Here is an 11,308-nt window from a genome sequence, read left to right as displayed (position 1 = left end):
CTCTCTCTCTCTCTCTCTCTCTCTCTCTCTCTCTCTCTCTCTCTCTCTCTCTCGCTCTCTCTCTCTCTGTCTCTGTAGACATTCTGTACTGTGAGGAGCTGAATGAGAAGATCAGACTTCTGTATCGACTGCACGTTCCACCAGGTTCAGTCATCACTTATCAATAACGGTTTCATTCTTTTTAAGATCTCAGAGTTGAAAATTCTGTCATCATTTACTCACTGTTGAGTTGTTCCAAATGTGTATAAATGTCTTTGTTCTGATATTTGGAAGAATGCTTATAACCAGACAGATTTTGCCCCCCATTGACTCCCATAGTAGGAAAAAACAATGATAGTCAAAAGTGCCCCAGAAGTGTTTGCTGTCCTACATTCTTCAAAATGTCTTCTTTTGTGTTCAAAGAAAATGATACAGTAATTTATGGGTGTTGCATTCTTCCAAATATCTTTGTGTTCATCAGAACAAAGATATTTATACACATTTGGAACAACTGGAAGGTGAGGAAATGAGCGATGGCTTGTTCTAATGGGATTGTGGCGCCGTAATGAAAAATTATAATGGATTCTAATGCGTTCTATTGTCTCTTATCGTGCCGTGCCGCATCCGGTGTAGACACCGTGTTAGAGTGTGTGTTGAGAAGTCCCGCCCATTACCCTATCCGTGTTCCAGGGGGTCAATGTACATTTTGATATTCATGTTGTCACGTTGATGTCATGTTGTTCATTGTTAAAAGATTAAAAAGTGATTTCTGTTAAAAAAAATCTTCCTGTTCTGTGAACTTTGAGCGTTGCGACTGGGCAGATGTTGCTGATGCTCAAACAGCTTTTACTACAGAATTCCATCAGACCTCCCCTTTAAGAGAGAGTTCTCTTCTCACAGCTATGACAGAACATGGAGAAGACTCATCGCCACTGAAGAGTCCCATACTGTCCACCTCCAGACCTCTATATGTCAACCTGCCCAACGGTATCTACAGCACACACACACACACGTCTGGTTTATTATCTCCGTGGGGATAGTCCATAGGTGTAATGAGTTGTATACTGTACAAACTGTACATTTATCCCCTAAACCTAAAGATCATAGAAAACTTTTTGCATTTGTAGATTTTCAAAAATGATTGTTCTGTACAATTTATACGTTTTTGTGCCCGTGGGGACCTTGAGTCCCCATGAGTTGGTGTGCGTTTAGGTTTATAAAACCGCGCACACACACAGGCACTGACACATGAACGTGTGTTGTGTTGATGAAGGTGAGAGGAGGAGTTATGAAGAACAACTACAGCAGATGCTTCAAGATCTCAGCAGTGCAAAGAAGAAAGACCAGAAGATTCTTCCTCACATGAATCAGGTGCAGAATTACTGTACACTTCCCATCATGCACCTGACCTCTACACTGTGATTGGCTGTCATTGTTTTGTATGTGAGCATTTAGGAGATGTGACAGAAAGATATGCCACTCAGGTGTTTGTGTAGCTCAGCTGGTGGATCATTGGGTTATTATTGTGACACACACACACACACACACACACACACACACACACACACACACACGTACTGTGAATCACTTTGGGGGGATTTTCTTTCAGTCAGTCAATGAGTTTCTCTGCAGGTGTGTAATTCTCTGTTGTCATGTTGTGTTTTCCCAGCGGGAGTTTATCCAGTTTTGTAAGACGCTCTACAGCATGTTTCAGGGCGACCCTGATGAAGCCGAACTCTTCCAGGCCATCGGGATGGTGGCTAGTCTCGTGCTGCAGATTGGTGAGGCGCGACACCGCAGCCGTCCGTCAACACGTCAGGAGGAGACGGAACACGCCCACTCTACTGTGACTGGTGGAGAGTCAGAGGGCGATTGGTCGGTGAGTTTCGAACAGATTCTGGCCTCACTGCTGACCGAGCAGGTGCTGGTGAACTTCTTAGACCGGCCCGTGGACCTGAGCGTTAAAATTGCAAGCGCAAAGACACGTCAGTATCACGAGCGGGCGGGACTGATTGTGATCCAGCATGCAGCCGTCAGCTGATCATGTCACACGTCATGAAGGAAAGTGCCTTGATCCTGACACCACATGAGCCGAGCGTAAATACTGCCGTCTGCCTCAGAGGATTCTGGGTGAGCTGGACTCCCCATCAATCATCTGCGAGTCACATGTTTCAGCTTTAAGTCTCATTAGGCTTGTTCGATTTCATGCGACGCCGCAACAACCGACAGGTGGATGACATCACTTTACCGCTGTCTTGCGGAAATGTAATGTGATGTCATCCGCCTGCATGACGTACAACACACCTATTATTAACAAAATCAGCTGAGCCAAATCACAACCTTGTCTTTTTTATTACATAATTCTGTCATCTTTGATACTGTGATCTTTTTCTACTCATCAATGATCAGCATTATTTTAACAGCATTTAAGCTTTTAACATTTGTTATGAATCAGCATTCATGTGGATTTGAAGTCTTATTGACTGGGTTTATTCAGAGTCAGCAAAAACTTATAATCATGTGTTTGGAAACCCACTTCAGTCTAGTTTTTGTGTACTTGATGATAAATGACTGCTCATATCAGAGAAATGAATTCATCACTGCAGACACACTTCTGAAAATCAAATTACAACATTTTTTATTTGTAGGTAATGTACGTGATAAGTTACTAAGTGTGTTTTGAATGTATGATTACACTGAAAACATTCGATCTCTCATCATGAGAGAAACTGAGCTCATATCACAATATAATCACCAATGAGTCAATGAAACTCTACAGACGTCTACTTTCTGACACCAACTAAGTCAATTATGTTGAAAAGAATGCCGTCCTGATCATCATACTGTGATTTCATGTCTGCTCAAATTCAGAAGTTAACCGTTGAACTTTAAAAGATGTTCAGTGTGATTCTGAAGAGACTTTCACGTGCTGGTTTACTCGCAACACGTCTATGCAGTGATGGTTCTTATGTTTCATTACACATCTACAATTCTCAAATAAATCAATCCACAAAGAAATTCCTTTTATGTTTTTATTTCAATTGCCATGAGAAACTTAATTTTCATCCACATTTACAGTCTGAAGACCTGCAAAGAGAGAGAAAGTTTGAATTTGTAGCTGAGACACAATCTTTAATCTATAACAGAAAATGAAGTACACTGCCGTTTCGAAGATCCTCGTGAGTACAGTGAAGCGAGGTGATAGAACGATAAATCTGACCTTTGTACGTGGTGACAGGGACGTATGTGACCAGTGTGTACAGCTTGTTCGGGGAATCTTCATCTTCATTACGTTTCCTGGAGAGACGCACACGCATGCGGTACGGCACGTTCCTGAAAAACACACAACATACTTACAAGAGTGAGGAAAGAGCACAGCAGCCCAACCGGTATTAAACGATGTTATGAGACGCAAACACACTCCTCACCTGATTCCTTTAGCCCACACGGCCTTGTTGAGACGAGTATCGATGCGGACGTCTGGTGTACCCATCTCCTTTATGGCAAACTTACGGATCTCCTTCAGTGCACGAGGAGCTCTCCTCTTGAAGGACCTGCACCAGAACACATTCATTCAGATGTCACTCTCAGCCATAAAATCACACAAACATCAGCACATCACGAACACACAGTGAACAGAAGAGAAGTTTAGGATCTCAGGATGAGATGAACTCACATGCCATGGATGCGTTTGTGGATGTTGATGGTGTACTCGCGTGTCACCACCTCATTGATGGCCGAACGACCCTTCTTCTTCTCACCCTTCTTCAGAGGAGCCATCTGCGCGCGCACACACACCCACGTTTGAGTTCAGCATCAGTCACACAACAGGCACCACACACAAACTCATGACAAAACACACCCTTTAACGCGTTACTCCTAATATATGACACGAGCAGCTCGTGATTTGCGCGTTATTCAGAAAAGCTTCACGATGAAACGCTCCGGCTCAGTGTCGCCACAACACACATCGTGAACAGTTTATAACTCATATTACTCTATATTTTAAGTTATGTATTTTACAAGGAGCCTTACGAGGTTAGTCGTGCAATTGACCGTTTTTCTCGTTTCACTGAATTCGGCTCTCAACTCGTAAAACGCTTCAAATAACTTAACATCAGCATCACAGACGCGTGAAAAAGCACCCGAATAATAGATTATATATCACTACACTCATGTGTGACATTAAACATCATTTTAAGTGATTAATCGCGCGGATGATTGTAGATTCATAACTGATATCTGCAAGTCTGCTACTCACTCTGTTAGATCAGTAAGGGAAAGGAAGGTGCGATGAATTGTGGGTAACATTCAAAGCGTAAAGGGATTCACTTCCGGGTCCGGCGACCTCTACGTATTTAGTTTAAAATAAAGCAAATATAATAAATTCAGTGTTAAATTATATAATTTTGATGTGGGGAAACTAGTTTTTATTTATCATACAGTGATTTATCTGTGAGTATAGAAGTTTAGGAGTTCCTATAGTGGTTGGTTTTGTTTCGAACTACAAATCCCGAAAGTCCCTTCGACGCACCGGAAGTGTTGCGGCGGAAGTGTGTACGGGAAGCTCTTGGACGCGACAGTTTTGAACGAAAGAATCAGATATTACAGCAGAAATAATTAAATTACCAAAGTATAAGCGCGTGTGATATCGCAGAGAAGCGGCGCGTCAGTGCGTGAAATGATGGCGCGTTAACGCGTCTGTGTTTGTTGAATAAATGAACTCGACTGAGGTAAATGTCACACATACACACTGTGAGTCTAAACTTACTAATCATTCCTACCTATACAGCACTTATGTTCGGTTCAAAGGGTTTAATCATGTTAAAAGTGCAGTAGGCTCTAGGATCTGACACGTTTTAAAACTTTTGGAGGTAAACTGTGTCCTGTGACGTGCTGTGAGCTCGAGCGCGTAATTGTTTTACATTGTCATTTCAATAGCAGATCCAGTGTAGTGATCTCAAGTGTTTATTCTAATCCAGTGTTGTGATCTACAGTGTTTATTCTAATCCAGTGTATATTCTAATCCAGTGTTGTGATCTCCAGTGTATATTCTAATCCAGTGTAGTGATCTCCAGTGTTTATTCTAATCCAGTGTAGTGATCTCCAGTGTTTATTCTAATCCAGTGTTGTGATCTCCAGTGTTTATTCTAATCCAGTGTAGTGATCTCCAGTGTTTATTCTAATCCAGTGTTGTGATCTCCAGTGTATATTCTAATCCAGTGTAGTGATCTCCAGTGTTTATTCTAATCCAGTGTAGTGATCTCCAGTGTTTATTCTAATCCAGTGTTGTGATCTCCAGTGTATATTCTAATCCAGTGTAGTGATCTCCAGTGTTTATTCTAATCCAGTGTAGTGATCTCCAGTGTTTATTCTAATCCAGTGTTGTGATCTCCAGTGTATATTCTAATCCAGTGTAGTGATCTCCAGTGTTTATTCTAATCCAGTGTAGTGATCTCCAGTGTTTATTCTAATCCAGTGTTGTGATCTCCAGTGTATATTCTAATCCAGTGTAGTGATCTCCAGTGTTTATTCTAATCCAGTGTAGTGATCTCCAGTGTTTATTCTAATCCAGTGTTGTGATCTCCAGTGTATATTCTAATCCAGTGTAGTGATCTCCAGTGTTTATTCTAATCCAGTGTAGTGATCTCCAGTGTTTATTCTAATCCAGTGTTGTGATCTCCAGTGTATATTCTAATCCAGTGTAGTGATCTCCAGTGTATATTCTAATCCAGTGTTGTGATCTCCAGTGTTTATTCTAATCCAGTGTTGTGATCTCCAGTGTATATTCTAATCCAGTGTAGTGATCTCCAGTGTATATTCTAATCCAGTGTTGTGATCTCCAGTGTTTATTCTAATCCAGTGTTGTGATCTCCAGTGTATATTCTAATCCAGTGTTGTGATCTCCAGTGTATATTCTAATCCAGTGTATATTCTAATCCAGTGTTTATTCTAACCCAGTGTTGTGATCTCCAGTGTTTATTCTAATCCAGTGTTGTGATCTCCAGTGTTTATTCTAATCCGGTGTTGTGATCTCCAGTGTATATTCTAATCCAGTGTTGTGATCTCCAGTGTTTATTCTAATCCAGTGTTGTGATCACCAGTGTTTATTCTAATCCAGTGTTGTGATGTCCAGTGTTTATTCTAGTCCAGTGTTCTGATCTCCAGTGTTTGTTCTGTTTTCTAGTGTAGTGGTCCAGTCTGACAGAGGAATCATGACTCTGGCTCCTAAGGAGCTGTCTAACCTGCTGGGCATCATGTCTGAAGACGCCTGCAGTAACAGCTTCGAGCAGCTCTCCACCGCCTTCCATCACTGTTTCGGTAAAGCCGAGCACTTCCGGGTGGGTTCGGTTCTGGTGATGTTGCTGCAGCAGCCCGACCTCCTGCCCAGCGCTCCTCAGCGGCTCACGGCGCTCTATCTGCTGTGGGAGATGTACCGCACTGAGCCGCTGGCCGCAAACCCCTTCGCCGCTGTGTTCGCACACCTGCTGAACCCGTCGCCCACGGGAGAGGAGCTGGAGAACCCGCTCTCAGGTACACGCACCTGAACACACGTGACGAGACAACCTCTCAGGTACCAGAACACACGTGTGCATGAGGTGTTTCTGAAGATCACATTCTGAATGTTTGCAGGTTTTCTTCCACCCATCACGCTGCCTGAGAAGTTCTTTCTGTCACAGCTGATGCTCGCCCCGCCGAGAGAGCTCTTCAAGAAGACCCCCAGGCAGGTGTCCAGCATGGACGTGGGCTCCACGCCGCAGCCCGTCGACATCAGTGGACTTCAGTTGGCTCTTGCCGGTATTTTCATCAAAATCATCACATTCATGAGAGAATTTGAGGAGGCACATCTGTGTTCTTCATGATAGTTTGCGTTGTGTTGAGTAAGAGTGGTGATAAAGTGATACATTTCCCATGATTCTCTGTGGCTGCAGATACATCAGTCACTGAATGCATCTCGTGCATATGTAAAATGGGTCACACGGGTGACAGACAGATTCTTTCTTTCTTTTCGTTCAGAGCGTCAGTCTGAACTGCCCACTCAGAGTAAAGCCAGTTTTCCCAGCCTGCTTAGCGATCCTGACCCAGACTCTTCCAACTCTGGCTTTGACAGCTCAGTGGCCAATCAAATCACAGAGTCGCTGGTGACTGGGCCACGCCCTCCTCTTGAGAGTAAGTGCAGTTGTTTGATTTAAATCATGTCTGCTTTGTTTCGTTGTGTTGATCTGGTCTGAAAGCACCGTGTGTGTGTGTGTGTCTCAGGTCACTTTCGCCCGGAGTTCATCCGTCCTACTCCGCCTCTTCTGCTGTGTGAGGACGAGCTGGCCTGGCTCAACCCGTGTGAACCAGACCATCGGGTTCAGTGGGACCGCTCCATGTGTGTGCGCAACGGCACCGGAGTGGAAATCAAGCGTGTCATGGCCAAAGCCTTCAAGAGCCCTTTATCAGCCGCACAGCAGACTCAGGTCACATGACCACACCGCAATCACAACACCAGCTCAGTTTCTTATGTTTTCTAACCACAATCTCAAGTCAGTCAATGCCCAGCTCATATTCTACCCCAAAGTATTACTGATGCTGAATATTATAATGAAGAAAACTAGACATTCTCTCAGTTGTAAAGTATTTACAGCATCAACAGTTGATACTGTATCACAGTCATGAAAATGACCAGAGAATAATAAGTTCTCTGTCAAAACAATGAATGACACGGAGAAGTTTGTGGAGAAATGAACTGTGATGAATGTGATGTCACAAGGCAAGACATCCTAACTGTCATATATAAATTGCCTTATTTCTGTTGATTTTCATGTGAAAGGTTAGTAAATGAGATCTCGCTGTTGTTTCTCTCAACAGCTGCTGGGTGAGTTGGAGAAGGACCCAAAGCTGGTTTATCACATTGGACTGACACCAGCCAAACTGCCGGACCTGGTGGAGAATAATCCTCTGGTGGCTATCGAGATGCTGCTGAAGCTCATGTCCTCCAGTCAGATCACCGAATATTTCTCTGTTCTGGTCAACATGGACATGTCTCTACACTCTATGGAGGTGGTCAACAGGTACGGCATCAGACTTTGATCAGCAGATTGAGTGATATGAAGTGTTTGTACTGTATTCATGTTTGTTTGCTGTAGATTAACCACAGCTGTGGATCTTCCTCCTGAATTTATTCATCTGTACATCTCCAACTGCATCTCCACATGTGAACAGATTAAAGACAAATACATGCAGGTACACACGCTGAAGAAAATGACACTAAGGCACAGTATATTGACTTGATTTATGAGCCGTTCTTTTGTCACATGCATTCAGTGAAGTCGAGCACGTGTTCATCAGTTATTTATAATCAGTGTTGGGTGTAACTAGTTACTAAGTAATTAGTTACTGTAATTTAATTACTTTTCCCTTGAAAAAGTAAAGTAAGGGATTACTCTTAGTTTTTCTGTCATTTAATTACAGTTACTTCTGATGCAATTAAACTAAATACTGTGTGTAATATATGTGTGTGCAAAAGTGGAATTGACATCAAAATTCAAAGTCTAACTTTAAAATCCGTGCTTTAATGTTTAATTCTCACATTAGTAATACTTTGGTCAGTTAATAATACTACTTTATGTAGTTTTATATGATTTATTTGAATGAATTAAGAGTCGTTTCATGTCTATCCTTGAATCACTTAACTAATCAAGGTTGATGTAGGATATAGAGTGTAATTAGTAATAAGTAACTAAATACTTTTTGGAGAGAGTAATTTGTACAGTAATCTAATTACACTATTGAATATGTAATTAGTAACTAGTAATTATTTACTTTTTCAGAGTAACTTACCCAGCACTGTTTATAATATATATATATATATATATGTGTGGTTTTGGACACGCGGCCATTTAGCTCATTGTTCATTTTCTCTTGATATCCCCTGATTGTCTCTCTCTCTCTCTGACTCTCAGAATCGTTTGGTGCGTCTGGTGTGTGTGTTTCTTCAGTCTCTCATCAGGAATAAGATCATTAATGTTCAGGATCTGTTCATCGAGGTTCAGGCTTTCTGCATTGAATTCAGTCGCATTCGTGAAGCCGCTGGTCTCTTCCGTCTGCTCAAGACTCTTGATAATGGAGAGACGCCTGCTGAGAGCAAGACAGTCAAGTGATTCACTGAACTCGAGCACAGACTGTAAGAACACTGAGCTTGATTCTCCAGTGTGTGACACTGAGATCTGTCTGAAAAACACATGGATTCACTCTTTTATGTTTTCATCTGTTCATTCTCATCTTAGATTCTGTTAGGCATGAGCTGATGCACAGACTCGATTTCTTTTGTACTTGTGAAAAGATTCTCAACATTTGTTTGTTTGAAGTTGCTGTAATGCTCTGTTAATAAAGTGATGGACCTCAAACATTGCGTTCTTGATGTTTCTCATGATTTCAGACGTTCAGTTCCGCTTTATTCAAACAGCACTTTTCTCATTGTTATAAAGCAGCAGGGTTATGTTGTAAAAGTGTCAAAACAATTTACACCTTTCTGTTTCACAAAAGGGCCTTCATATTGTAATGATAAGAGATGGTTCTTTAAAGAACCTTTAACTGAACGAAAAACAAAGCAAAAAAGTTATGCACCTCTTTTAAGCACCTTTATTTTTACGAGTGTGTCAAAAAGTCAAGTGATACTGTTATAATAGCTCATAGATATAATAGATATCAATACACAGAAAAAAGAATGTTTACTCAGTATTTTTGTTTCCCAGTACAAAACCGAAACGTTTTTAAATCGAGACATTTACTTGAGAAGCAACACAAAAAAACCTAATCGTGTTTAAGCTGGTGTTAAAAGAAATCGTCTCAGGTTACGACTGTAACCATAGTTCCCTGAGATAGGGAACGAGACACTGCGTCATGGAATGACTCTATGGGGGGGAACGCCAGCAGCGTGACTCGCGTGGAATTGTGTATGGAACTAACTCGCGATTTATAGTCGCGAGGAGATGACGTCACGGATGACGTCACGAGTGACGCGAATACCGGAAGGTATAAATAGACCGCGGTAAACAGCGGCAACTCAGCTTCTGTAAAAAATGAAGCAAAAGCTACAGGCACAAGGAGTATGGCAATGAGACGCAGTGTCTCGTTCCCTATCTCAGGGAACTATGGTTACAGTCGTAACCTGAGACGTTCCCTTTCGAGGGAACTCAACACTGCGTCATGGAATGACTCTATGGGGGACGACATGCCCACTACGCCATAGTGAGTTGTGACTGTCCTGGTGTGAAGGTGTCTACGCACATTCTAGGACATAAGAACCTGGGATCCAGGTAAGGAAGAAAGGTCTAGATTGTAGAACCTCATAAATGTATGCGGGGAAGACCAACCCGCAGCATCACAAATATCTTGCATAGATGCCCCCAACAGAAGGGCCTGCGAAGAGGCCATACTCCTAGTAGAATGAGCCCTGACTCTTAGAGGTGAAGGCCTTCCGCGCACCTCATAAGCCAAAGAAATTGCCTCTACGACCCATCTACTGATGGTCTGTTTAGAGGCCGGCTGACCTCTACCTCGAGGTCCAAAGCAGACCAACAATTGGTCAGACTTTCTCCACAGAGAAGTCCTTCCTATATACTCCTGCAATGCCCTGACCGGGCATAATAAATATAACCTTTGGTGATCCGCCAACTCGTGGGGCGGAGGGTAAAAGGCCTGGAGAACTAGGGTCCTGGCAACATTGCGAGGTACCTTCGGAACATATCCCGGTTTAGGGTGCAGAATAGCCTTGATATTCCCTGGGGCGAACTCCAAACATGGGGGGGACGCCGAAAGAGCTTGCAGGTCACCTACCCTCCTCAGAGAGGTAATGGCTAGTAAGAAGGCCAGCTTGAGGGATAAATTTTTGTCTGAGCTGGACTCCATAGGCTCAAAAGGTGCCTGGGAAATCCCGTCTAGGACTATGGCTAGGTCCCACGCCGGAACTCTGGTCTGAGAAGGAGGTCTCATTCTTACGGTGCCACGCAGGAAACGAACGACCAAGGGGTGTCTCCCCACTGACCCCTGAGGCAGAGGGGAGTGAAAGGCAGAGATAGCTGCCACATATACCTTGATAGTAGAAGGAGCTAGACCTGTAGAAAAACGGTCTTGAAGAAACTCTAGAACTGAAGCCAACGGGCAGTTAACTGGGTCCAAATTCCTGTCATTACACCATAAGGTGAACAATCTCCACTTCAAGGCATAAAGTTTCCTGGTGGAGGGAGCCCTAGAATTCAGGATGGTCTCAACAACCTCAGTTGATAGACCTTGGTTCAACAATTCACTCCCCTCAGTGGCCAAGCCCAAAGTTTCAACAACT

At 42.9% G+C, this 11,308-nt stretch overlaps 3 protein-coding genes across 4 annotated transcripts in view; 2 read left to right on the top strand and 1 right to left on the bottom strand.

Annotated features, from left to right (window-relative positions):
* Positions 1-2,725, top strand: part of LOC130555329 (TBC1 domain family member 8) — a 20,309-nt gene extending 17,584 nt beyond the window's left edge. The window contains exons 18-21 of the mRNA XM_057335443.1: positions 79-144; positions 880-966; positions 1,253-1,350; positions 1,649-2,725. Of these exons, the coding sequence (XP_057191426.1) occupies positions 79-144; positions 880-966; positions 1,253-1,350; positions 1,649-2,020 (623 nt within the window). The 3' untranslated portion in view covers positions 2,021-2,725. The remainder of the gene's footprint in view (positions 1-78; positions 145-879; positions 967-1,252; positions 1,351-1,648) is intronic.
* A 272-nt stretch (positions 2,726-2,997) lies between these two features.
* On the bottom strand, positions 2,998-4,261 carry rpl31 (ribosomal protein L31). The gene is made up of 5 exons (XM_057335447.1): positions 4,241-4,261; positions 3,656-3,759; positions 3,408-3,533; positions 3,200-3,312; positions 2,998-3,066 (listed from the first exon to the last, which is right to left on the bottom strand). Exons 2-5 carry the CDS (start codon positions 3,757-3,759, stop codon positions 3,035-3,037), a joined length of 375 nt encoding a protein of 124 aa, XP_057191430.1. The 5' UTR covers positions 4,241-4,261; the 3' UTR covers positions 2,998-3,034.
* Positions 4,262-4,519: 258 nt separating this feature from the next.
* On the top strand, positions 4,520-9,365 carry cnot11 (CCR4-NOT transcription complex, subunit 11). Of its 2 annotated transcripts, none has more exons than XM_057335444.1 (8): positions 4,520-4,712; positions 6,167-6,513; positions 6,613-6,777; positions 6,997-7,149; positions 7,240-7,442; positions 7,834-8,036; positions 8,112-8,208; positions 8,928-9,365. In XM_057335444.1, the coding sequence occupies exons 2-8, from the start codon at positions 6,195-6,197 to the stop codon at positions 9,123-9,125; spliced, it is 1,338 nt and encodes a 445-aa protein (XP_057191427.1). In that variant the 5' UTR covers positions 4,520-4,712; positions 6,167-6,194; the 3' UTR covers positions 9,126-9,365. The 2 variants fall into 2 exon arrangements, with proteins under 2 accessions (XP_057191427.1, XP_057191428.1); XM_057335445.1 differs by having other exon boundaries at positions 4,520-4,734.
* Positions 9,366-11,308: the final 1,943 nt, after the last annotated feature.

This window comes from Triplophysa rosa, linkage group LG6, assembly GCF_024868665.1.
Source record: "Triplophysa rosa linkage group LG6, Trosa_1v2, whole genome shotgun sequence".
Lineage (NCBI taxonomy): Eukaryota > Metazoa > Chordata > Actinopteri > Cypriniformes > Nemacheilidae > Triplophysa > Triplophysa rosa.
This window is presented reverse-complemented; position numbering and strand designations above follow the sequence as displayed.